The sequence below is a fragment of the Pezoporus wallicus genome, unplaced genomic scaffold, assembly GCF_028554395.1.
Source record: "Pezoporus wallicus isolate ANWC-B61680 ecotype Strahan unplaced genomic scaffold, APGP_CSIRO_Pwel_v1 contig_3952, whole genome shotgun sequence".
Lineage (NCBI taxonomy): Eukaryota > Metazoa > Chordata > Aves > Psittaciformes > Psittacidae > Pezoporus > Pezoporus wallicus.
The window spans coordinates 364,857-392,643 of record NW_026635034.1 but is presented as its reverse complement, the minus strand read 5'-3'; the positions used below and the strand labels follow the sequence as shown (position 1 = coordinate 392,643).

The 27,787-nt window shown below is 41.2% G+C and overlaps 2 protein-coding genes across 8 annotated transcripts in view; one reads left to right on the top strand and one right to left on the bottom strand.

The window, feature by feature from the left end:
- LOC130602496 (protein FAM169B-like) overlaps window positions 1-12,188 on the bottom strand; it is a 38,572-nt gene extending 26,384 nt beyond the window's left edge. Inside the window, exons 1-2 of the mRNA XM_057415439.1 lie at window positions 12,090-12,188; window positions 64-197 (exon numbers count right to left, since the gene is read on the bottom strand). Coding sequence (XP_057271422.1) covers window positions 64-197; window positions 12,090-12,123 — 168 coding nt within the window. The 5' untranslated portion in view covers window positions 12,124-12,188. The remainder of the gene's footprint in view (window positions 1-63; window positions 198-12,089) is intronic.
- On the top strand, window positions 10,883-26,425 carry PGPEP1L (pyroglutamyl-peptidase I like). 7 transcript variants are annotated; one of them, XM_057415988.1, is made up of 6 exons: window positions 10,884-11,265; window positions 16,710-16,862; window positions 19,528-19,580; window positions 24,449-24,565; window positions 25,047-25,276; window positions 26,218-26,425. In XM_057415988.1, the coding sequence occupies exons 2-6, from the start codon at window positions 16,766-16,768 to the stop codon at window positions 26,384-26,386; spliced, it is 666 nt and encodes a 221-aa protein (XP_057271971.1). In that variant the 5' UTR covers window positions 10,884-11,265; window positions 16,710-16,765; the 3' UTR covers window positions 26,387-26,425. The 7 variants fall into 7 exon arrangements, 6 of the variants coding, with proteins under 6 accessions (XP_057271971.1, XP_057271809.1, XP_057271890.1 ...); XM_057415826.1 differs by having other exon boundaries at window positions 10,885-11,272; XM_057415907.1 differs by having other exon boundaries at window positions 10,886-11,265; window positions 16,645-16,862.
- The last annotated feature ends 1,362 nt before the right edge of the window (window positions 26,426-27,787 follow it).

Genomic DNA, 27,787 nt, shown 5'->3' with positions numbered 1-27,787 from the left:
AACCAACAAACTAGTTTGCAACTATCTATCTAACTTGCAGTATGAAAAACATCAGCCTAGTACCTCTTCTCGTCCAGGGATTGAAAAAACATCAGGAATGGATGACGATTTCTTCATTAGTTCCCCATAGTATGTTTCAGCATCTGCTTGCAGAACCTTTGGATCTCCTGCTAATGCATCTACCAAGTAAAGGCAACCTGTAAGTAAAACAAAACACAAGATATTTTTACTTGTTAAATTAACTAAGACACATCAGTATTAAAACCTCAGTTTCCCCAGCAGTTGCTTGGTGTATCAGGGCCCTTACTGTTCCCATTAGAGCCTTTGGCATAATCATAGTCTAAAATAGTAAGGCTGGTAAAAACCTCTCCATATGTTATTTACCTCTTGACATGCAATTTTACAAAGTAGAACCATGACAGCATCAAATCACATTTGTATCCACTGAATTCAACAAGCAGAGTCTCAAATTCCTCTAGGTGTAAGTAAATTGCTTTAAAGCTGGAAGAACAAAGAAGAAGTCTTCAAAACACAGACTCAGTTTTAGTACCATCCAAAAATATAACAGGAAAAGAATTCCACAGCTTCCACTCTTTCTTGGAAGCCTGCCCCTTTATGGGCAGCCCATGGCCTGTTGTGTAGCCCTAGTTTTCTCTTTCTCTTTTTCTGAGTAACTTCAATTGGGCACCTTCACAATTAAATAATGTAAAAAAATATTACACTATTTACCTGCATATGCTCCCAAAATAGTTACTATCATCTTTCATGCAACAGTTTCTAATCCTTGTGACTCAATGCTGAAGGGTATTCATGTAAGGTATTTGTGAACTGCATACAAACACAAACTACATACATCTGATGTCTGTTACCTAAATGCAAAGTCCAACTCAGTGCTCCTGAGGAACCAAGCAGCCTGCTTCTGATACAACAAACCAAGCTAACTGGTGGCTCATCACCAGCTCAAGATAAAGGACATCACAAGAAATGGGTTAGAAGCCCCAATAATATGCTGCCAGTCTTCTACCATATGGAGGAAATGGTTTCAGTTCGAGTGGTTTTCAATCAACAAGATATACCTGCAACTCTTGTAAGCACCAAACTGAAGGCAAAATCTTCTACCACTCTGCTATAGTTGGAACCTTAGTTCTGGAACCTCTACTTTCAATCATGGTTTGCTCTTACATGGCAGCTCCTGTGACCAAAGTTTAATGTCAAATAACTATATGGGAAGTAAGTGCAAAGTAAATGGCTGAGACAATGAACAGTTTTACGACGGCCACTGCAAGAACTGTCTATGTACAGATACAGAAACTATGAATCATAAAAGTACTGTATTGAAAATGACACCTTTCCACATACGAGTAGGAGAAAGGGATTTGCACACCAGGTCACACAATTCAGCCATGGTCCCACCACCATCCCTCTGGCAGCGATCAGTATCTGATGCCTCAGCAAAAGGGTAAGAAACTACAGCTGGTAATTCACCACTACCCAGCACTGCTTAAAATGCTTTAAACACTATTTCCCTGCCCTTTGCAGACAAACAGCTTACATCCTGAGACTTGACAGCAAAGCTATGTAGTCAGAATGCTGAAAAGAAGCTACTCTGTAAATGGTATTCATAGTATGTTTGTATGTGACAAAATGGGAGAGAAAACAGCATTGCAACACTGGTGAGTTAAGTTATAAAATCCTAGCCAGTACTTAGCAGCGGCAGCTTTCCTCTGCAGCAGCCTTCCCCAGTGTACTGTGTAACATCAGCAAGCCAAGAAGCCATAGAAAGGAAAGAAATGAAAGAGTCTTATTAAAACATTTAGTAATTTAATGAAGTAAATTTACTAGTAAATTAATTCTTTATTAAAAAGCAGCATGTAAGACTTTGGTTTAGCACAAAGACAAATATTGGCCATGCTAATAAATACTGTTCATGAGATGCTGGTTACAAAGCTACATCCTGCCACTGTTCAGCCAGAGCAACTTAATGAGCACAATCATGTTTCTTCCTCACTGAGCAGAACAACTGGTACCTTCAAAGTTATACTAACTTTCTGGTACATCATATGCTTGCATTCTAAGGTAACAGCGACCATTTGAAGGATGAAATAATGTCACAGATTTAAATAACGAGGCATTAAAGAAAACTTCTGAACAACTCTGCTTTAAAAGAAAAGCAGCGCTTCTGTGTGTGCTTCAGTCTGAGTTTCCTGTCAGCATCTTGGGATACCAGAACTGCTAAGTTCCAAGGACAGCCTGTTAACCCAGTGTGAATTACACGATTTCATTTGAGTTTGATCTTACCTAGGGGCAACAAAAGAGCACATTGTGGCAGCCAATCTACTGGACACCCAGCGAGCACTTCTTCCCAACAGGCCATGTGCACAAAGGGTTACCAGCTGCGGAAAGAAGGGAGTGAGGAAGGGGGGAGCAAGGGGGGCAGGAGCAACAAGTCATAAAAAGGGGGCCTCTTGCTGCAGCCAGAGGAGGGACCATAAACTGTAAGGAGAGTAAATTTAGAACGGGAGGCCTACTGCATTAGAGGGATTCCTGACATTCGTGCTGAAGTGGCTGACATCTTGAATAGACAAAGCTGGTAAACAAGGTCAAGACATCATCAACGTGGATTCTATGGCAGCATTCTATGACAATAAAGGGTTTACAGACAGGTATCAGACTTTGTCTTTTACATGGCACCAGCATTCAGGGCAAAGGAAAAAAAAAAACAAATTATTTAGAAATAAATAAAGAGAAATCTGGATGCCTGTATTTCCATTTCAAGCATACAGAATAGATTTTAAAGCAAAATTTAACATGCTTCTGCTTCTCCTCTCTTTTGTTTCCATGGAGCAGTCTGGGCCGCATTCTCAAGCAAGGATGTGTAAGTGCATCTCTGCTCTAGTGATCTGTCATCAATTGCACTAAGAACCTGATTTCTAAAGTGAAAAGCTACAGCTAAACCCAGCTACACAAACAAGCAGGTACTGCCCATAGAGCTCAATCACCTTTATGAGACACTACCCTCCTGCACCTATAGCTACCTCAGGCTAAAATGTCACACAACTCTGCCAATAAGGCAGAAACCAAGGCCCCTGTTTCAGCCCTGATTCCTGAACTCAGCTTTTTCTAAACCCACTGCTATTCCACCTCTAATCTCCACAAGAAAGAGCTGAATTTTATGGTGGTTTCACAAAGCAGACAAATACCCTTCTTGAGAGGTGGAAGTCAAGCAAATTTCATTTATGATGATCCTAAAAAAATCAATATGTGGGAATCCAGATAGATCTGATTAACATGCTTATTATGTTCTGCATCAGGTAGATAAAGAACAAATGCAGTCAGAACCAAAGACAATGCTCTGCCTTAAACCGTAACTTAATTTTTGTAGATTAGAGACAGACCTGCATCATTACAGATTCAGCAAAAATCTCATTCTATCAGTTAAAGTAAGCAGGAAATATTTTTCTATGGGCAAAAGAATTTCTTCTCAATACAACAGAAAACACATGGTGCACACACTCGTACGTGAAATTCCACAAGTGAAACTACAGACTGCTGTAATGCCTGAAGGTCAGTGACACAGTCCAATCTAGTCAGATATTCCGAAGATTCTTTTTGATGATCCTTCTATATCCTCTGCAACTAAACCCTGTGCCATAATAGAGATAATTTAACTAGGATACAGATAATCAGTCTTACCTCATGAATACAATGCTACAGCAAGTCAAATCACTATTATACTCCTCAAGCTCTCTTTTACTAGACTAATCCTTTTACTACTTATGTATTAATTTTACTATATTGCTATTAGCTAACAAATGAGTTACAACTTGGGACAACCAACTCTCTTTATAAAAATGACTTAAATACTCATTTAAGTTCCAAATTAGCAGGTACCAGCAATATTCTTAAGTCCTTTTGACCATGAAGCCAATACACCATTTACTAAACAAGAGATATTTGCTTTCATTGTTAAGAATTTTCTGTTCCTGCAGTCATGTGTAGCTTATTAATACTGTTTCCTTAAACCAGCATAGTTGGTGATGCAGGTTTTTCAGACTAGGCACACCACTGGGTTGGTTAAGACGCACTGAGGGATTGCTGGTACTCCCAGGAAACACCTACTTGTTGGAAAGCCCATTTCAGAGATTTGCGAGGGCATTTAGGATGCAGCCAGACTGTAAAGCAAAATACATCAACCTCACCATAGATGAAGCATGAAAAGTGTTGTGTCTGAAGTCAATTAATCATTTATCCTACAACTACTTTTTCATGTTCTACAAACACAGAGAATGATACTACATGCATCCATTAAGAACTGTATGTTTACCCAAGAGCCATCAGCCACCACAGGATTTGTATTTGGACTGTGCATCTTTGGACATTTATGCATAATTTTACATATAAAAATGTGAACAATACTTAAGTCTGAATTCTAGTGGTGCAGAAACAAGACAGATAAAAAGAATTTCCCATTTCTAACTTTCAAATTTCATCATTTTGTATTTAGTTTTGCCATTTCAAAAGTTTGCAATAGCAGCACTGGTTTTATTTATTGGCTTTATTTTCATGCCAATATTTCACAATTAAAAAAAGAAAAAGAACAGAACAAAGCAGCAGGTTCTAAGTGTTTCTGACAGCACTGTGAGGGGTTTTGTCCAAAAGTATTTTCCAATTCTTTTTTAATCAAAAAACACTTTGCAACATAAGACAAACATGTGCATCAACATAAAATGACAGCATATTATGCCAGTATTTGGGGGAGAATGTTCTTGTAATTAAACCAAGCAACTGAGAGCAGAACTCCTGAGATTTATTCCTAACACAGGTGTGTTTTTGTGGCCTGTAACAAATCACTTCACCTTCTGTCTGGTTTCTTATCAGGTATCTGTATGTCTTATCTACCACTTCAAAAGGGTGTGACGTTTTCCTTATCAGTTGCTCTGAAGTCACAACATACGAAGACAGAGAAGTCATAACAGAAACTGTTCTTTATTATCCTGTGGACCGTAATTTCCACACTATGGCAGCAAAACCATGACAGTGTCTAGGACCTAAAAAGCTTTTTTTTGGCCCTTCTAAATCATGCACGTGTAACAAAAGTGCTTCCCATTACCCTCTCACAGGAGTGGGAGCTCTGTGTTAAACAGCAGTGCTTAGCATCAACTCTTCTTTCCTTCCAGTGAGCTTGAACAATCCACGCATGTGGTTATCATTAGACAGCCATATTTGTTTAACCTTTCAAAGGAAGGAAGAGGTCTTTGGCACGTTCCTGGGAGTACATGCAGAACCTGAATCTCATATCCTGAATTTAATTGAGCAAGTACATATCAAACCCCCAAGTTCTAGTGTAAGTGAAACTTCAGTATCATAACAGCGTGCGGTGGCAATGGAGCTATAGTGGGCAAACACCATGGTGTGGTATCTGTCCAACATGGCACGGCAGCTCTTAACCATATACTGTATATCATTAATGAAAACAATGTGCTTCCCCACTGCATTGCTTCCCACTGTTACTAACAGAGCAATCACTCTTGGAACATAAAAGATGAAAAAGTGCATTGGCACGAACAGGTTTCCATGTTTCCATTCAAAAATGCCATTTTTGTATTGCTATTCCATCACAATGAAAAATGGCAAGAAGGGTCACAGAAGGCAAACCAAATATAAATTTCTGTCTGTAAATCACTTTCTGCTGTGGAATCCAGATATGAAGGCAGAAAGGAAATAAATAATCCTAATCCCATTCCCCATTAAGGAACCAAACAGATGAGTTCAGCCGTAGCTACATGTCATTACTGCAAATTCTGGCACTGAAATGGTAGGCAGACCAAATGTCAGGCATCCCAAATGCAGGATTCAATCATATTTGTCATCTCATTCCTGCTAACACATTTTTACTGCTGATTTCAGAAAAGGGAAGAGAAAAGCTTTAAGAGTACACATATATTTAGCAGAATGCAGATGAGCAAAGGCAGAGACTAGACAAGCCTAACTCTGAAAAATGCCAAACACCTTCAATATCTACTCACTTCAATGAACTCTGAAGGTCCTCAGAACCTCATATAACTGGGGTGTATAAAACACGTGTTATTTATTTACCAAAATTTAAAGTAATCCACGATTTATGAAATGGGAAAAAAGAAAACCAAATTTTTGGACAAGGGAATTAAATAATTGATTTCATTACTTAGCTCTTTTTGGAAAAATACTTAGATGAAACCACAATATTTCAAATGTTTTCAAGGCTAGAAAAGCAAGTGCATATTGAAGGGCTCACATAATGGCAAGTGCCTGCTGAAGGCGTATTTCCTCCACTCTAACCTGCAGTACTCCCGTATAGAAAGGTCAGGCAAACAGGTTCCAAGCTCTACTTTTCCTCAGATGGACCTTTAGCAGTGTTACACGTACAAAAATAAAGCCACACCAAACTCATAGCACAGATAAATTAAAATACATCTGTGTAAACAGGCTCCCCCTGTCCTATTATACACAGAATGCACATCTGGATAGGCATGTTTTGCACAACGTTCTACCCTAATGTAACTGAAAAAAGCTGAGGTGCTATGGCCCAGAAACAGACTTTATTAATAAAAACTGTAGCATACTGTTAAACCATGGAAGCGCTACCAGCTGTAACTGTGACACATCAGGAATTCATACTTCTACACATCTTTTTCACAGAGCTTAGATGTAAAAAAGAAGGAAGGAGCTTGCAAAATAACCCAGAGAAGCTGCACTCCTGAAGAAAAGGAACATTCAAGATTGTTATTAATTAAGGTTTTAAGGTTCATGTTCACATCAGGTTTTCCTCAAGGAAATTACATTGATTCAGTGGGATTGGTGCTAATACCTCTGAACCTGTGAACATCAGCATCGAGTTCTTAATACGTACTGATTTTCATACAACCAAGAAAGAGGCAGAAATGATCCTGGTAACGTCTATCTTAAACTACTGAAGGCACTGGTATGGATTTTCTTGTAAGAAGAAAAATATCTAAATTTGTCAACTTATTTTGTCTACCCCTAAACAAAGCAAAATATAGAAGAAAAATAGACAAGGTTTCCAGAAACCGTGTCCATACTGGGGGCTTTTTCCAGCACTTTTGTCAGTGCTACATCTCCCTTCTACATACCCATAAGCCAAAATAGTTGCGCCAGCAGAATTTCATCATCCAGGCCTGACCTCAAATTAGAGTCTGACTCTTAAAACCTAAGCAAAGAAGAAATGGGAGGCTCTGAATGACACTGAAATATATCACTGAAGTATTTTCATTATTCAAACAGGCTGATTTGAGAGGAAAACAACAGAAAAGATAGCCTGCACAGCAGTAGAGCTTTTCTGAACCACAAATTCAAATGTAGATAGTAGTTAATTCAATCTTTTACAAAGGTGGAAGGTAGAAAGAAAGAGGATGCATTGGTCAAAAGTCATCCTATAACTTAAGGGAAAAGAGGAAGATAATGTCTCCCAGTGATAAACAAAGAATAGTGAAAGAGCAGGAAATGACAACTGAGTTTGGCAAACAGTCTAGCATAAAGATGATTTCATCCCATGGGGAGAAGCCAGACAGACTCACAGGACAGTTTCAGAAAAAAAAGCCATATTTTAAGACCAAGGAGCATTTAAAACTATTACTGAAAAACCCACTTGTCACAATCTGGCACCAGAGCTAGTATTTAAGTACCACATTAAATGCATTTGCCTATTACTACCATCATTCAAAGTAGGTAGGCGTAGGAAACCTAAGGCTCTACTGCTGTACTGCAACCAGTCCGTATCCTCACATCATACACACTGTAGCAGTATGTGTGCCATACCAAGAGTACCTGAAAGCGCTGGTTTGCTATCAGAAAGAACAACATTCCCCAAACAAACCAAGAGGCAATGAAAATATGAGACAACTGTCTACATTTTCAGGGATACCAGTTTCAGATTGCACATAATTTGAGTTGCAAATGCTTTTACCTCTGAGAAACCTACTACTCCCACCAGTAGAGTGCGTAAGTCTGCCTAAGAAAGCCCAGCAGCCGGTCTCTAAATTACTTACAAGGAGCAATTTGTACAGCCAGAATAATCTCAAAATAAAGCAATTCATTTGAGTGAAAAAAAAAAGGAAACAAAAAAAAATCCCTTCCCCCAGTGATTTCCACTTTGCTAAATTTATTATGTGGCTGCAAATTAACACATCACCTGCACTAGCTATCACAAGCCTCTGAGCCAGTCTCAGAACTTGCTTTAATAAACAGCTGCAAGTAGTGGAAGAAATATGTAAACATCTCTTTTGTTTTTCTGTGCCATTGTGTCAGCTATTCTACATGTCTTTGAAGGTGCTCCAAAATCAGCATGGTTCTGCTTTTCCCTTTTTCTCCTTTTAGGAAGAGGAAGAAACAGAGAAGGACAGGCTGGCAACAGAGGGCTACCTCTGTGCTTGCTGTGCTTTTGACAGTAAAGCTGAGAGTGTTCAAATTCATTTTGCACAGGCTCTTCTGTCAGGACAAAAGAAACCACTGCTGGTGGTTAAAAATGCAAAAGGTTTTGATTGTAATGGCTTGACAATCAGCCAAAGATATGACTAGGGGGAACAACACAGCAAGGCAGCTATGACCAAAATGGAAGAAACAAGGAAAAACACATGGCTTGACTTCAGAGCAGAAAATTGACTTAGGCTTTGCATAAACGATAGCATACCTCCAAGCTTGCTTGATCCACAGCCTGCCTGGAATGCCAACATGTAGTCTAAAAGCAGAGCCTATTAAAAGGCATAATGTTTCTAAACGGCATCTGTTATGTACTAATAAGCATTACTTAAAGGACACAGGCCTTAAATTGCTACCAAACGTGCACTTATCTGAAACTGTTGCAAGGCAATCATTACAAAATGTCACATGACACCACGGGAATTTGAATAATATAAAATGTTTTTATTTAGTTTGGCTTGAAACCATTAGGCAGGAAAACTATGGAGGCACTTTCTGAGATTCTGAAACTGTGCAACTTCACAGGAATGAAACACTAGCAAGAATTACATCAGCGGAGCCATTTGCCATCTGTTGTCAGTAATACTATAAAGACCAGCCACCAGACAGCAGTTTCAAAGGTTACAAACACAACGTTTTTAAGCATCCACAGACCTCCTGGTAACTGAGCAGGACACAGTTTACTTCAGATATGTGCAACCTGAGGGTCTGCAAATCGTTCTGCAAAGACAACACAGCAGAACTGTGAATTGCCATGAGAGGTGTTTGGGAGTCTCTCAGCATGCAACCATTATACAACGTGGAAAGCACATACCAGCTTGTTCTACGTAGGTTCTTATAATACACTCACAACCATAATGTCTGCACACCTCCCACTTGCAAATTTAAACTGGCTAGACTTTCTCTTGTGCTGTTTGTTTTCTCATACTTTCCCCCAAGGGAAGGAGCATATTCTCTGCAGTGCTATTATAGACAGGGACTTGGGTTTGTTTGCTGGGTTTTGGACTGTATTTTTTCTTTTGAGGAAAGTAGTTAGGGTTTTGTTTCCTGTTTTCTTTCCTTCTATACCACAACTACATATTCATGTTAAAGAAAGCAAGGTTTTAGTAACTTGCCTTTCCTGCGGCATGGAAAGCAAGGAGGTTGTGACAGCCCTTTCCTCTTAGATACACACACTCCTCAGCCTGAGTAAAATTCTGCCTGTTCCAAGCATAAGATTTCAGTTACACTGGAGGAGTATTATTGTTGATCAGTCTCATCTTAGAGCTTTGAGTAGCTTTTCTAGATGTGAGCACCACATTCATGATACAGCACCTATGTGCTACCTGAATTTTGTGGTTCCACCTTCCAGGCTGCTGACCTCCGGCCTGTAAACTGATTAACATGGATTTCATGGAGGGCAGGGAGGTTTCCATCTTCCTAGAGTGACAGATGGAAATTCAAGGCTTCATTAATGCAATTGTTACACTACACATACAGGTTTTTCATCTGGTCACTATTTCTCAGGCTCCAGCAAGTCGTGTATACATTGTTACTCACTGAATGTCCCTCCTAGCTTTACTGATGGTTTATTCGTACACATGCAAAGTGTTCTAAAATCAAACAGAACTTGCGACAAGGCTGAATTTAAAACAAGAGCCTCAAGTTCTAGGTCAACAGCTGTCCTGTTTTTCAATGGTGAGGTTTGCCTAGGATCTATAAAGGAGATTAGAAACCTGGAAGCGTAAGCAATCTTGCCCTGTGAAAAACAGTTACAGGAATAGACCTCAAGATCTAGTTGTAGCATCTCAATTACAGCAGGACATAAACTGAAGAGCACCATTTGCACAAGAAGATCTAATGGCTGACTCCAATATGCTTTTAAAGTGTGCTGTATTGTACACTCAACCTATTGCCAATTGTTCCATAATCAAACATAGGTGTATCCAATTAAGTAACTAAGCCAAAACTCAGACAATACCTAAAAACAAGAGCAGCTGTCCCAGAAAATGAACGGGGTGGAAGAACTACTCTAAACATTCGAGAGTAATGAAACAGAGGAAAAATGCAGACATCAATGGAAGTGCCCAACAGTACAATGCCTGCGTAGACATGAAAAACCAAGTCTCACTCATCTAGATAGTTTAAAACATCACCAGAACTCAATCTTCCAACCCCCCCCCCCCCCCAAAAAAAAAACCAACAGCATTATTACAAATGTTTGACTTTCGTAAGTGGCTGATAGGGACAAAAAAAAAAACAGAGCAATCTGACTACGGTGCATTTAGCCATGAGCAGCTAGAGGAACTAATGAACAACATCATTATTTTACTGAAGGGGATGAAGTAGGTGCTTTAGATAAATGGTAGCACCTTAAAATGTGTTTCAGAAGATAAATTCACTTTCTCGCCATTTACCTGCTAGCGTGACAAATTAAGAAAGAAGAATATAAAAACAGACCAGGAGGGAAAGCAGAGCAAAAGCTAACTGAGGTGATGCAACGGGCCCTTATCCAAACAAGTGTGTGAACAGAGATTCTTGGAAGTGCTCCTAGTCAAATATAAACCAGGAACGCTAACTCCCTTGGAAATCCACAGCAGAGCATGGGCAGAAGATCCACCTGTCCTAAAACCTGCTCCCTCACCAAGCCCGAGGAGCACTGCCATTTGGGAACTGACAACGCCTGCTGTTTCAAAGCAGTAAGTCCGCCAGGTAGGGAATGACGGAGTTCTCTCTATTGGCCTCTGCTGGGCTGAGCAGCTCTTTGCCCACTGTCAGAAACACCAGAACCTTAACTTCTGCTGAAAGAAGGTGAGGGGTGAGTGGCCTTTTTCCCCAAAAATTCATCATTAGAGACCATGTATTTCTTGTTCTAGCCAGCCCATGATCAGCGAAGTTTTTACTGAAAGCAAAGGACTCTGCAATATAAAAAGCCTTTGTATCTCTACACCAAAATAACCCAACTAATTATAGTAGTCAAGAAGAACCGTGTTTACTGCTCCTTTTGTCCCTGTTAAACCATGCTTCTTTTGTCAAGCCATGTTTTCGCTCAGTTTGGGTAAACACTGGCTGATGCTGCCTGAGATACGACCTTAAAAATGTAGTGGTATTTTTACACAGCATTCCCTCAGCTCCTCAGTAGTTCTCAAGTCCCAAATCTGTGTACCTGTGTTGTGAGACCCCTGAACAGCTGGCACAAAGCCGTCAGGAATCCCGTAGCCATGTTCAGCACAGCTCTGGATTAGCCTGAACGTGTAAGAGTTACCGGAACACTCGGGAAAAGGGCACCCCCCCCCCTGCAGCAGCCCGCTCGGGCTGCCCCGTCCCCCTCAGGCGGTGCTCTGGGGACAAGGAGGTGAAGCTCCGGGGCTCGCCCGGTCACAACCGCAGGCGGCTGGGCAAAGTTTTCCTGGAAAGGCCCGAGTGTTTCGCGGCGCCTCGGCCGCTTGTGGAAAACCTGCCCGCGGGGAGCCCGCCATTTCGGGCTCCTCACAGGAGGCGCCGGCCCCGCCGTGTCCATCCCCTGCGGGTGGGCAACCGGGCCAGCATGAGGGAGTCGAAGGGAGAGGGGCGGCCACCGCCGTGAGGAGGCCGGGCCGCGGGGGAGCTCCCGAGCGCTCGCCCTCCCTTCTTACCAGCGGCGGCTCTTCCTCCTCCCGCGGCCTCCATCACTTCCTCTGAGGCGGGCGCCCACCGCCGCGGCCCGCCCCTGCCCCGCGCGGGATAGCGGCGCGGGCAGCCCCTGAGGGGCGGGGGGCAGCTGACAGGAAAAGCGGCGGTCGGAGGGCGGCTGCGGAGCCAAAGGGAGTGGGGCGGCGGTGGGGAGCGGTGTGTGGGGGAGCGGAGGCCGGAGGGGCGAGGGGAAGCCGGCTGCGAGCTGCAGGCTGAGGGCAGCCCTCGTCCTCTGCCACCACAGACCGGCCTCGGGCGGTGCCGGCACAGGGCTGTGCCTTAGCTTCCCAAACTGCGAGAACAAGTTCCAAACCCTTCATCCCAAAGGCACACAGTGGCAAACCGTAGAGCTGACACCAGCTTCTTTAAGCTCGGGTGGCAGCAGCACGAGTTTTACGAGGGAAAATAAGTAAAAATGACATTTTTCGTAGTATGCTTCAGCGATGTGCCGTAGTGATTTGTTGTCAATATGAAAGAGGCTTTCGGAAGACATGGGCAAGCAGCCTGCTGTTTGTTATTACAAATGGTAAAATTGAGGTATAGAGACTAAAATGAACACACAGATGTTAACATTATAAAGTAGGATCCAGGTGTTGACTGTTGGGAGCTTCCTGGGTGTCAGATAGATCCCTTAAAGCAGCGGATCTAACTTAGCAAAGTCAAAGAGGTGAACAGTGCATGGAACTAGCAGTACGTTTGCAAAGAAACCAGCTTACCTTTGTACTTATGGCTGTGACCTGGAGACTGTTTCGGGACAGCATCTTGAGTGCTTCCATTAATGAGTACTCCGTTGCCTGTCAGCACAGTGACCAAAAGCGCCATGAGGCTGCTCCTCCTTTGAGCGGTTTAAGACACACAGTGAAGTGGATTTGTGTTTTCTGTCCTCAACAGGAAAACGTTCTCTCAGCCCATACACGGATGCTCCCAAAAAAGCAGATGTCACGCAACCACGCTCCACGGCACATCACTGGATCTCAGCACAATCTCATGATCCTTAGGAGCTTTCTACCTTCCACCACACCCTGTGTCATGCTCGGCCCTGTTTGATGCAGCATTGCTGGGTGACCTTGCCTGAGGTTTACTGAGAACACTGTTAAGCCATGAGAAAGTACACGAGCTAAAGGCACGAAAGACAAGAAACTCAAGTCGCAGAAGCACTGCTGTTGGCTGGTGAGAGATTCAAGGGAAAAGATATAGGAGGAAAGAAAAGCAGAAAATGTGAAGATAACTCAAGTAATGCTGAGGATCAGCCCGCACCAACATAAGACACAGACTGACTTTCCCCAGCATACTGGAAACTTCCTCAGCTAAGACTCCTCAGTTTTCTTACAAGGAGTTGTAAGCATATTACTGTTTACCCTCATAACCTGTTAGTCCTAGCTAGCTATTTGGCATATTAGCTGATAAAGACTTACTTAAAGTGTATATATCCTGCTTTCAGGGTTTGTGTACGGTAAATGACACCTGAACAACAGCAACCCACTGATTGTGAGTTGCATGCTCTCCTGCTAAAGTACTTTCTCCCTGCATTAAACTATTATAAACAATTAAAAATAAAATCTAACAATCCATCCATACACAGCAGTTGGCTTTTGCTAATACTGCAAGAAGACAGGAACTGAAATGGCAACAACCCCCTAACAGCTTGGCCGCATTTATATTACATACAATTTCAGTTTTTTCCATTATTGCTAAGCATTGAGTATACACTAGTATCATCAATTGCAAAAGAGGTAATATAAATAAGGCAACAACATAAAATATATAATACTTTCTATCCAAAAGAAAGGTAAGTGAATTTGCTATTACGTTTTTCCATTTACCATTTCTGTGGAGTTTGCTTTAGAAGAGGCATTGCTCCACGGGGAACAGTGAGCGTTACACTGAAATGTTTGTCACCTCTCTTTTTGTGACACTGCATTCCATCTACCTAAAGACTATGTTAGGTCTTTCCTGAGGATCATTTATTTTTATTAGAATGGAAAAGAAATATAGAATGTTAGAGCCTGAAATTTCTATTTAAAGTCCCATTACAGTTTAATGTTAAATAGCATAGCAGCTTGATTTCTTCTTCCTCTCATTAAATGTTAAACAGCTGAGATAAAAAAATGGAATATATTAAACACCTAAGAGTTTAAAGCATTGGTCAATGCCTGCCAATAACATGAAATAAAAAATCTATATGCAAGTAATAATAAAAGAGATAAAAATTAAAGAGCTGTTTCTAAATGAAGAGCCATATTCAATTCTTGTTACCATCAGTACTAAGAAGCTGTTTGAGCAGTGTTCTAGCAGTTCTGCAATGTGGTCAGAATGCACTTGCAGAAAATACATTTTTCTCTAACTCAGCAGTTCAGAAAATTTTAAAATGAATCAGACAACTCTACAGAAAAATATTTAAGGTGATAACCAGAGCTTTCATAGTCGAGTTGCTTCCATTTCTTCTTTACCTCAGGATGAGTGCCATGCCAATCACATTTGCGTATAGAGAGAAAAACAGCCAGCATTCAGCTGAGTCAGCTCTGGCTGTGACTTGTCTTCAAATAGCCAGGGCTTGGTTTCTTAATTATGGATGGGGAGATTTATTTGCACAGGCCTCAGATATCCAGTGACTTGTGTATCTGTTGTTATGGGCACATACATGCGAGTGAGTGCTAATAGTAAAGCTACAGTCATACTGTCACAATGTAATGCAGATGCTATACATGCATTATTCCTCCATTTATACTACTGTGCACATAAAGCTTGGGAACAGAAACAATAAATTAAATCAGTGCAAACCCTAATTTTGGTGCACTTTGTCAAATTCCTAATTTATTCATACCACTAGCATTCTTCCCAGACTTGCACAAGCATACAGCAACACTAGAAATATCTTGGAATCTTTACTACCAGATCAGCAAACCTCTACTTACGGAAAGGGACTAAGCTGTTGAAGGCAATGCTCAACTGATGAGTTATTAGAAAGTGGCTTGGAGGGATTTCCCCCAGATTTCTATCAGTTTCTTCATAAAGGATTAGTGACATAATCTTCCTTGTTCCATCTTTATTTCCACTTTCTTTTGTGAGCTGTGAAAACTTTGAAAACTAGTCCTATAGTCCAAAAAGGCAATATCAATCGCTTGAGAGTGCACAGATGTCATAGACTTCTATCTACTCTATGCAAGAATATCTAATAAAATTCCTAATATTTTACAGCGTTCAAGCAATACCTTTCTTATATATCTATAAAGCAGCTAAATTGTACTAAACAAAATACATAATTTCTCATGCAGGAAATTAATTAAGCAACTGTAGACCTTGAATATTGCTTTATTCCTCTCATATGCTTTGTTCATTTGACCATCCTGTATTCAGATTTAACAAAACCCGAAACTGGAGAATTTTAGATGTAATTCACTGATGTCAGTGGCAGATTTTGACTTATTTAAAGCTGCAGAGGACTGTTTGCTCTATGCGCAGCTCCTTCAGCCACAGCACTGAATAAAAGTTAATTTGGCAAGTTATATTAGTCAGGGGAAGAAATGGCTGCTGGAATCAAGGTCTTTTGATTTAGAAGAATCCACAAATTTCTTTGTGTCTCAGCACAGGAGGATTTAGATGACAGACACAGCCCATAGCTCCAAACCTCACTCAGGCACGAACCAGTCCAACAGATTTCTTCAGAGATTTTTTTTGTCCTTAAGGTCTCACAATTACCAGCTCCCTTGAGATTATATAGTGGCTTTCTATTCTTAGCATATTTCTCCCCTCCCTCTCTCTCTCACATGCACACACATACACTTCCTACTCAAAACAAGACCCAGCAAAACCCTCTGCCCACATAGTTATAATTCCCAAGAGAACTTGCATATGCTTTTGTTTTGGGCAGTGACAATGTGCATATGTTTTGATTTTGGGCCCTCCCCTATTGGTTCTCATGCTTCAGTTTAATGAAGACAGACCAGTTATTAAACTCACCAGTTTCAGCAGGCCATAACCCAGCTTCCAGACTTCATTTGACCTTGCAAGTTGGAATGAGATTTTGTAACATATTGCCTATTCAGGGATATTACTGAGTAAATGTTTTGGCTTAGCAAATACACACATTTTACTTACGGTGTTTTGAAGGAGCTTGAACTATTTTATAAAAAGCTTAAGATAAAGATCAGGGTGAGTAAACTGGCTAACTGCTATGAAGAGGGATGGCAAAGTTACCCCTGAATTAAGTCAGTAAGAAAGTCTATGAACAGTAGAAATGGACAGATATGTTTTTTGTAGTGAAGTCATTCCTCACGATTGAAGTGAATTACAGCTGTGCTAAAAATAGAATATCCACAGAGATAAAATAAAATTGATTCAATTAATTTTTGGTTTACTTGTACATAAACAGGTTTCTGAGGAAAAATGTGGCTGGATTTTTGCAAGAAGTTTCTTTAAGCCTTTCCTGTCCCTTCCTAAGTACTATTGCATGCCTAAAGAAGTTTGGGACAGTCCCGGTCAACCAGCCTGTCAGTCACACTTCTATCTTTAATACAGAGACATAACAATGTTTGCTTCGAAAGTGACATAAATCACAAGCCATCCCTGTCATGTGAATGCAGACATCACAGTTGGAAGAAAAAAGGGTGCCCCAAATAAAGAAGTCTGCCACAGATATATGAATTATAATACTGTTGGAACTGAAAGACAACAAGATTCCACCTTCTGGAGCACAGATTTCATGGATTCCAATTCCAGCACTGTGGTTGTAACTGGTAAGATTTTTATTTTCTTCTCCTTGTAGCCAGAGATGGTATGCACACATGCTTGGTCTTTGTCGTAAACAGTTCCCTGGAAGGAAAAACAGTAGCAAATGGTCATACTAACAATTCCAAATGGAAAATAACTTGCTGCGGTGCCTTCCTAAGAAAAATCAGATGCATGTCAGCAAACAAGACTGCAGTCTGCCCTCTTTACTGCCACCCAGTTTGGTTTGTTGTTCATTCTCTCCATGTCTTAATCTTTGTTGACATTCTCTCTGATCCAAACCACATAGCTGAAGGCAGTGCAGGCTAGTATGAGATAAAGCTTACCCAAAAGGAGGTCTGAAGCAAGAAAACCAGGTTGCATCACAATGTCACATAGTCGGTGTCCAGAATTAGAGCAGCACATGGCAAGTTTCGAGGTCTCAGTTTCATGGCAAAGTAAGGGAGTTTTAAACAGGAGATGCTGCCTCATCACTGCTAAACTAAACCATTAAATTTAAATATACCAAAGGAGCATGCCTGAACATGCAGCACGAGGGACCAAATTGGGAATTTCTCTTGCTGGCTATCACTACTGCTGAATCATAGTGGCAGAAGCACCAGCTAGAGAATTCTGAGCTTTAAAAGGTTAAAGCTCTTAAGGAATGCTGCTACTCGCTACTCCTCTAGTTGCCACTGGCTCGTTTAAAGGCAATGATTACACATATCTTGACATGTGAGTTGCTGGATAATTTTCCACTGCAGGTCATCTGAGGACATAGGAATGAGGTTGAAGCTACATCAAAGAGATTTGCATCTTGCTGTTTTCAATTAAACACCTTTTTTTTTTAGGTTTCAATAGCTGCAAGATGAGCAGAACTAGTTTGGCTTGCTCTAGACATCACTGCAGTTGAACCAAGTGGGAGTGTAGGAGAGAACAAGATGTTTTTGCTAACCTCTTAACAGGCTGACAGTCTGGTTCTGTCCTACGATATTTATGGCACATACCCTTGATGGGCACACTTCTTAACATCCTGTTAGGTTTTTCCTCCCCTTAGATAGCCATTGAGGTGCAGAAACCTACTTGTTCAAATGGTTTTAGACTAGTGTGTCCCATTACGGACACAGGTGCATCTTTAAGCTATTACAGAGATTATCATAGCTTGTCTCTGTCACATTTTCACCTGCTCATAACATAAACCTGCTGGCACTGAGCCCAGTTTGTTATATAGTGCCTAATAATACTCAGCCAGTTAGCTCTCCAAGTTGTTGCAGGTAGTTCTGTACTGTAAAACTCTTACCTTAAGTCATTTTTCATGGAGTGATTTTATCCTAAGCAGTAGTTTCTTATGGCCACCACTGAGATGCCTGTATTTAATTGTGAGATATTTAATAACCTTATACATAATTCTATATAATATACATAACTTCAGTTCTGCACACACAGGTACAGAAACATGCACAACAGCTACAGCTTCAAAATGGAGTAGGTGTCACCCTAATTTTGCTCTGAGAATAGAGTGGGACTAATGAGGTTTTATCTTCCCTGTTAATGTAAAATGAGTACTATTTCCCTTGTTCCCTCTCCATAGTACAAACTTAAACCTGGGGAAAACATTGTCAAAACTATTAGCACCATCAGCCTTTTCATAATATTAAAGAGAAAAGATGAAGCAGTTATGAAATAAGTATTAAGAAATTAAGAAATGCTTGAAGTCTAGCATTAAGCTGTCATAAGCCTGCATTTAGGATTAATTGTCCCCACATGCAAGTACCTTTCACTGTGAAAAATAGCAGTCATATACTGTCAAGTATTTATTTGTCCATTTAAGGATTTTTAAGTATTTAAGAGTTACAGCATTGCAACCATTTTACAAACTAGTTTTCTAGCCACCCAATATCTAGGACTTGGTAACATTCTGGATTGAGAGGAGTAACTGAGATTAATGAAGATCATGGAGTTTTCCATCAAATGTTTTAATGATAAGTTGCCTGTCCAGCTTAAAATGAGGGCTTTTTTCCTTTTTATTTAAAAAAAGCCTTTCATATAAAAGGGTGCATAAAATTAAATGTAGTACTTTGGATTCGAGAGGTCCTTTTGCCTTTCCTCTTCTCTTTTCCTCTGGGGAAAAAGCAAAGGAAGAGATTTTGCCCAGCACCACAAAAAGCACATTTTCCCTGAGAGAAAAGTTTTCACTGGGATTAAAAAGAAAAAAACCAAAACCCAACATCAAATGAAATAAAATGTTACTTTTTCAATCATTTTCATTAAATATGCCTATCTTCAAGAGCTTTAACCCTAAGAATGGCACTTACAAGAATTGACTGTGGCCTGGGAGTATTTAACACCAGATGTTTTAGTAGCGGGGTTTCTATGGGTGATGAACCTTGCCCAAAATCATCATTTCTTTGATCTGTCCTATTGGCTCTGGCACATTTACCAGCTTCAGTTAAAGTTATCTCATAAGAAAGCGTTGACATGAATGAAGATTGTGAGATCTGTTCTTATATCAGTGCATATGAAAAATTAAAATACTAATTCCTGAAGTGCAATAAAGGCTAAATCCTACCTAAAAACTCAACCTCCATAACAAAAAAAAAGAAGATAAAGAACAAATATGTGTGTGCATGCGTGTCTGCACCTGATCTATGATTGCAGAGCAAGCATAGGTTAAGCACCTTTCTTTCTTTTCAGGTTTTGGTCCCTTTAGACAATACTTGGTTAATCCTAGCTGGGAAGCAGTGAAGGTAAGCATGGAAAAAAGAAAGGGAGGTGTTTTATTTTGTGGCAATCCTGATACAATTGTTTTCAGGCTTTCCATTCCCTTCAAAAAAGTTATTTCGCATGACTCATTAAACAGAATTACGCCTCATGGAGCAGACTCCCAACATAGAAGAAAGGAGAATTAAGAAGTAAAACATTGTTTTATTGGCAAGATTTTTTTTGTGTGCTATTTAAGCACTTTTCAAAATATTATTCTTGAGTTTGAAAAAAGATATTTTTACCCAGGGTGCCTTTTCTGCACCTATTGCATATACCACAGGTTATCTCTGCTCAGTAAACACATGATCTCATACCACAACTCATTTTTACATGCCTGTGTAAGGTGTTTTCCTTCTCATTAGGTGTAACCTGTTGAGCTCCGCCTCCTTCAGGAACACAAAGCCTAAAGCACACCAATTCTAAGTGTGTTTTCATGTTTCATCTTTGGCTTCCACTTTCAAATGACCAAAGACCAAAGCTATAGCAACTCCACCAACCCATATGTGTTTTCTATTCTGGCGTTGTTGGGTGAAGAATACTGAGTGAAACTTTGTATTTGGTAGAATAAATTCATTACCCACTCAGAATCATGGGGGATGTTATCCCTGTAGCCTAACAGGAGACAAAAGTACTTCTGTGATACCTTTCCACACCCCAGTCATCACAGGAGACCCATAAATTACCTTGAGTCCAACTTGACATGTCCCTGAAACCACAGATATTTGTCAGTTGACAATGTTCTTGCTCATTATTTCCTGATTCATATTAGTTCTAATTTTGGGTGCAAGATCATCCTCTTTGGGCTGAAAATAAACCATGTTCTTTATCTGCAAGCAAAACAGCCTAAACCAAAACACACCAATGAGTTTTCTGTAATGCTATGTGCTGGCTGCTCCAGCATTCCATAGTGAAACAGATGTCAGTCCTTGTGTATGAAGGAGAACAAATCCATTTCCCTCTGATGTGACCCCCTCTGCATGGAATTAATATGTATTCATATTGGGGATGCTGCATTGGTTTCCTGTTCTCTGGCAAAGGTGGTTAATCCAGGCAAATCAGGGAAATTTGCTGCAAATCTGGAAGTACTTTGAATTTCAATAGGCTTCTCCATGCTAAATAGCAATCTTACGGTATTGTTCCATTAGCCTTGTTCACAAGGGTAGCCCTACGGTCTTCAGGAAGCCTGTGCACATGTATTAAAGATAGCAAAATTTAGCATCAACATCTGGAAGTAATCCTGCCTTGGCTTGGGGTTCCTGCATGGATCACTAAAGTGGCATAAAGCCCTCCCACCGAGTCTGAGAACTGAGCAAGAGTGCACTCAAACTCATCCTCAAGAAAGTACTGAGCAGCCAGACCAGAGCCTTGCTGATGGGATCAGCTGTTCTCCTGAACCTCTTCTCTTGCTGTAGGGAGCATCAGAGACTGATCCAGTGAGCACACAGCCTATTCCAGTAGTCACATCCCTTCTGTGCCCTCACTGGGCACTCAGAAAAATGGTTGTGGGATATTGTTTCTCTTACAAATTAACCATTTACTACACTTCTGGGGGAATAAGCTGATCTCCATTTTCCGAAATCCTCAGGCATCAGGTGATAAATGTTAGTAAAACTCTCCAAATCTTGATTTCTGCTGGTTTAGAAAGAGCATTTGTTCTGCATTCTTGGATTTCTTCCGGATACTACCATAAGTAGCAGTGCATTCTCCCACGTTGCCTGTTTTATATGAAGATACAATTTTCCAAGAGTGTGAGGAGAACCCTGTTGTTTTGCATGAACCCAAGTTCTTATCACAGTGCAAGATGACTCATACACAAATCATTCAACAGCATCTCATCCCCGGATTTCTCATTCCTCAGCAAGTACCCCTTGAGTGTTCAGGGAAAACAAGAGGCAAATGGATCAGAAAGTACAGGTGAACCTGTCAATTCAGGGTCACCGAGAAAAGCTTCAGAGCTTTTATAGTCACTGGCACAGGGCCCAACATGGGTGTCTAGCACTAGTAAGACAGCTTCTCTTTCAGAAGCCTGTCTCACTCAGTTTTTCATGGTTCTCATAACTCCGTTCACCTGAAATACCCTCCTACAACACACACGAAAGCTGAAACACTGAACTCTGCGGGACGTGCGCTCTGAAGGAAAACACCACCGAGTATTTACCCTGTGTTTGCTGACAGTTCATGTTGAGTTACTGTGATGCGTTAGTTTGTCAGCACCACACGGGACCCTCAGAATCCCAGATTCTCCAGATTATTTCTTCCATGTTACACATTGATGGTCAAACCTAATAACCTGTGATCTGACTCGTGTGTCCTCCAGAAACTGTCTTCAACTTGGCAGTTAAATAACCTATCAGGGCAGTCTACCACCAAGGTCAAAGTCACCAGTTAATAGGGCACAAATGTAAACTGAGTGACAACATTCACAGTAATTAAACTGTTAGCCCAAAGAACAGGTCACATTTCCAACTGCTTCTGGGAACTATGTTTGCTATCGGGAGATGAGGATCAGATCTCTGGGTGCAGTTTTTCATCCTGCCACTGACCATGTGGTCTTTGGAAATGTGTCATTTAATCTCTCTGTCTCCCTCCCTCTCTGCTTTAGTTTCCTCATCTGTGAAACTAAGAAGACATTGCTATTTAGTGCCTTCATTTCTGTTCTGGAACTTTCTTACACCCCTAAAGCTAGTTTTTTCCTGGAGGTTTCTAAAAGTTCAAGATGCTTCTAACACAACCACTGCACCCGAGCACAACTGTGCTGTGCCAATCGCTTCTCTTTGGGGAGGGCTGTGTAACCACATGGGCCAGAGTTCCAGTGGACCAGGACTGTAACCACAGCTCACCAATGACTCAAGGTCATCAGCTGATAACGCTGGATTTCATACCTCTGTCAGAAGAGCCTCCCAACAAAGAATCTGCCTGCTTTCTTTGGAACCGCTCTTCCCACAAGAAAGTCCTCCAAAACTTGTGTCCTCCTTTGAAGTTCTCTTTGCTCTTTCAACTACAAAAGAGAGGCACTTGTTTACTGAATGACCTCACCAGTGTGAGCTCCATTTTCCAGATGCAGTTATCCTCCTGTAACCATCTTCAGTCTCTCACCTCAAACGCAAAACTAGTTTTGGTTAAGGCTGAGACAAAGAATGATCTATTTTTTTGTTCTGTGTTTGCACAACATGTGCTCTAATGGGGCATAAGCCCATGGTTAGGATTCTTGGACAACAAAGTAATACACATTATTGACAACATGCTGAAACAGCTGAGGACACAGGGAACTGTCTTCCTTTGACACACATTGCCAGCCCTTTACTCTTGGTCTGGTACCGGTTTTGTCCTGCACTGAAGCATTTCTGTGTGTCTCTCCCATGACAAATGGTGACAACAGAACACCAATCCAGCCAGCATGGGAGAAGAATGGCCTAACAACTTACTGTGGGTCTCCACATTCCATACCAAAGTTATGGGGAGCTGAGACCTCTGAGCTTTACAGCTAAAAAGGAAGAATCTCATTCAATGGTAAAGATGCTTTAGAAAAGAAAATGCTAATTGTGAACCAGCTGGGGTTTGCTTTTTTGGAAGCTAAGACAGAACAGAATTCTTAAACAAGATGATGCAATGGGCTCTCAAAGACTGTCAGCGCCCAGAGCAAGACAGGCTGGCACTGTTCTCTGAATGTGTTTACTTCCCTGCAGGCATTGTTTCCTTGCTTGTGTCAAATAGTTTATTGAGCACAGCTAATCAATGCTTCCGCTGACAAGAAAATTGGAACAGTTTATATAGGAAGCCAGTGTTGAAGGGCAAATTTCCCAGTTAGCTACAGCTTAGAACTCTGGGTCTTGTCCACCCAAGTATCCCTAGAGAAATGAAAACAACATGTAATAGAGAAGTTACAGGGTTTGGGGCTAATCACAGACCTCTGCTGCTGACTTTTTGCCTGTGCCCCCCTAGAAACTTCCTCTGTACCCTCCTTGGGTAGTGCTCTACTCAAATGCAACAGGAACTTTCAGCCGTCCTTTTACTTCTCAGGAACAAAGCTTTCCTTCTGCATCCTGCCACTGCAGCCTCCCACCTTCTACTTAGAGGCTTACTATTAAGAGTCTTGTTTGTTAGCCCTGTTCTACTGACAACACAATTTCAAGTCATTTCCACATGACCTTGATTCTCCAGAACATCTTTTACCACCTGGCCAACCTGCTGCTTTGAGGGTGCCATTGTTTCTTCCACCTCAATTCTGGGCATAACTTTTGTTTCCTTTGGGAAAAGGTCCCATGTGGAAATTCGACTGTACCTAAGTGACAGAGAAGTAACACCCAAATAACTGACATTTCCTTTTACTAGAAAAACATTCTAGACCAGCAAAGAAATGAAACCCAGCCTAAATGTGCCCTTTCTCATGTTGACAGACGCCTCCAGCACAGCTTACCCGAACCAGTTCAAGCCAGCAGATTGCTGGAGTGCACAGCTAATGGGGATTGTCCTTCATTTGCGTCCCTTGATAGTGCAGGTTTATCTACTAGAGCTTTCAGAGGAACAGATCTTACCTACATCAAAGCTTATTTAGAAGCTTCCAAGTGTGGACCTGTATGTCAGTGGTCCAGCCCCTTAGCAATAACCACTCCCACCCACTGCAGACTGAGCATCCCTTTGGAAAACACATTTTAGTCTCTTCCAGTCAAAAAAGGGGGAGCTACCATTAAATAAATGAATCTCACTGCTGAGAGTGGTTAGGAACCATGTGCTTAGACAGCATTACCTTGCTTTTTCAGGTGTTTCCACCACAGTTGCATCAGCCTGATTCTTTATCGCAGTCTGAGAAATCCAATGCTCTCACAATTCCATGTTTTCTTTGTAAACACAGGAGCTGTCCAAGAGAGGCCTTGGCAATAACATAGATCTCCGTATCATGCAGCTGCCGGTGACTTACCGAAAAGCAAAGGAGCAAGTCTTCAAGATATGGACAACTCTTCAGCCACTGGTGAGTAACTGGGAAGTTACACAGATCTTCCCCTTCATTTATGAGTATCATTATTCTGAGAGGATCTTTAAAAAGATCCCCAGAAGAGTGCTGTGCAAGACGTGCATCAGACAACGCTGGGAAGTGACTATTAAAACTGCGGTAGAGGGTTCAAACTGAAAGTTGGAGCACACTGATTATCGCGTGCTAGTTTAACCCCATGCCATTTGAACAGTGTTGAACAAAGGGAAACAAAACCCCACCATAAACGGCAAAAAAGGTACCAAGCTCTGAAGTTCTGAGCTGACAAAACCAGAGTAAAGCATGATTTTATTCTCACTTAGAATCTCTTATCGAAGTTTTCTTCAGGCACGAGCTACACCAAGACTCCCCACCTTGCAGGCGGTGTTTCACACCATGCTTGGCACTACTGCATCGCACCCTGTTCCAAAACAGGTCTCATTTTTAATTTCCTGTTATTCACTCTGGTGGGAAAAACCAGCTTACAGTTCACGTTGGGCTGGCTTCAGCCGCCAAAGGACTCATCATCCTCGAGCAGTGTGGGAAGAACAAAGGCTACCAAGAGATGGATGCTTGTGGTTTTCTCCCAGAAGGTGCCTGTTGTGTGCTAGATGGCCCGGAAAAGATTGAATCTACAATTAATATGAAGATGCTCTGGAAAAGCATTTCAGTGGAAGGAGTTGATATCATCTTTTCCAGAGATGCAGGAAGGTAAAGCATTGCGTGTCAGGGGCTCACAGGGAAAGCAGAAGTAACTCCATAGACTCATTTAACCTTGAGGAATCTTTGCAATGGCTTTTCCTCCAACCAAAATCACTTCAAAGCAAAGTCTTCAGAGGGGCAACACATATGAAATTGGGATGAATTTAAATTCTATGTAAAACAGAAAACCTACAGCCAGTAGGTATTTTGCCACAGATTTCTAAATTCCAAAAGGAACAAGTTTCAACACAGCACACCCTGTGATTAATAACCCCAGTAAACCTGAGCTATTAAGAGTCTAAAAGCAATACCGACCAGTAGCAGATTTCAGTCTGGTTTTCCCAACTGGGAGGATACAAAATGTAAACACATACACCAAGGAACAGAGCAATTACAGGTACCTTCGGACCCAGGTCTGTGAGCTCGTCATGTGTTTCAGCAGTACTGTAGCAATTATCTCAGTTTTCATTTAAAAGAGGAACAAACCAATAAACGATCTCATCTTGAAAAACTAAAAATCAGCCGATCTTGGCCCTTAATGTCAGGATTTGCACCTGCAAGTTAACAAGTAGGGAGCTAAGACAAACCCCGTCCTCATAGCGAGACTAAACTTACACTAAAAGCTGTATGTGTTCCATGGTGGTATCTTCCACTAGGCTGTGCGTTACCTTTCCCATCTCACCCAGTTTATAGGAGCCTCGAAAAGAAAGCATGTCTTGTTTTTTATTTAAAGCTCCTTCGGGGAGGGTGTCTGAGAAACCAAACCATCAGATAAGGAACATTTGTTTCTCAAACTTGGTTTCTTTCAGCACTTCCTTTCCTCACTAAGCAAATGCATTGTTAATAATTTCATAAACCAGATCTGGTTTGGCTACTTAACGAACATTTAAATTTAATCAGGTTACTGTTCTGTAATTCAGGTTTCTGGTTTTGTTACCTTAACACTGCAGGTACGTCTGTGATTACACCTACTACGCTTCTCTGTACTACGGCAATGGAAGAGCAGCTTTCATCCATGTGCCTCCATTATCCCCATCAGTAACAGCAGACTTTCTAGGAAAAGCATTACAGAGCATTATCTTAGAAATGCTGAAACAGTGTGGGGAGGGGACAGGGTAAGATGGATCACAGAAGAAAAAAAGAGGATTTCTCCAGGGAAACAAAAGCCTGTTCCTCAAGCATCATGTAAGAAGGACAACAGAGAAACGTAACAACACAGACAGCTGATGAGGCTTTGCGCCACCACAGTGCCTTATTTTAACCAGAGGAACTGGGAACACCAAGTTAGTGCCATTTGTTTTTGCCACTGCCTTTTCCAATGACTGTTGCAGGAAACTGTTAAGCACATGCTGCTGGATGCCTCATCTCTGGACTGCTGCAAGGGTAAACAAGCAGGTTTTCCTCAAATAAAGAAGTAAGTAAATAGAAAGGCTTGCCTTATTCAAGGGAACTACCTACTGCAACCCAGTAGTCAAGGTCCCATCAGAAAAGGGTCCACAAGCTCAGTGTCACTGGAAAATACCTTTGATTTCAAGATTATGGCAGCACTGACCTCTGCTAAGATTTACTCAGAGGAGCACAGTTAAATGCAGCCTACAAGGGCAGAGGGAGACCAGAGGTGGTTTGCTCTGAGTTTTCCAACCTGTACTCGCTTTGCGTAAGGAGCAACAAATTCAGAAGCAGGCAAATGCATACAGAATTCTTTTATTTAACTTAAATCATGTAGTACTGAAACTACTAGAAAAAAGCAGAGTAAGAGAAACTAAAGGAGCCTTAGCTTCAGCCATTCAAAATAGACAAAGTTTCTTCTTTTCATAATGTAAAGAATCCCGAGTATATCGCAATAACAGGAATAAATTCTTACAACAGAATATACAAAAACATTTTGAATTTTTTTTTTTCTCTACTGATTCATTTTAATATAAACACAGGAATTTCTTTAGGAATAATTTATACACAGCAAGTCTTTTTCTGTAATAAATTGGCCATGGTATTGTTTCATTTTCTCTTAAAAAAATTTAAACAAGAAAAGACTGGAAAATGTATTTGCAACTGCATCCATTCCTTAGCACTTTCTAGTTTTGTTTTTGTCCCAGAGGTAGACAAACTCTGGCCAATCCTTTCATCTCAAACCTCACTGGTCCAGCAAACAGAAGAGCTGAGTTTTGGACAGTATCTGTATCATGGGAACCCTTCGGCAATGCGGTCAGGCAGCTCCGGGGAGCGAGGGTGAAGGGATCATCAGTACTCTTAAATAACAATAAATAGGGACCCTGCCTTGCTCGTTTCAACAAAGCTCCAAATGGTGCTCAGCAGCTTCAGAGGCTGCGCACAAACTTTCAGAGTGGGAAGAAATCAGCAAACAGTTCTTCAACAGCAATTACAAAAACCACCTTCCCTCTCTCTCTTCCATAGTCGCATCCTTCAGACCACGTGGCCACTGCAAGGCTGGTCCTGCACTGCGCATGTCAGCCTGGGTAGCAGCAAGACCCGTTCTGTTTCCCCAACCAGTGAGGTTCT

What these genes read in the sequence shown, in the direction of transcription:
- PGPEP1L (XM_057415988.1), top strand. Translation starts at nt 16,766, where the DNA reads ATGAATTATAATACTGTTGGAACTGAAAGACAACAAGATTCCACCTTC. An exon ending in CTAGCTGGGAAGCAGTGAAG is followed by an intron (nt 19,581 to 24,448) that starts GTAAGCATGGAA and finishes TTGTAAACACAG; the next exon opens with GAGCTGTCCAAGAGAGGCCT. An exon ending in TTTTCCAGAGATGCAGGAAG is followed by an intron (nt 25,277 to 26,217) that starts GTAAAGCATTGC and finishes TTAACACTGCAG; the next exon opens with GTACGTCTGTGATTACACCT.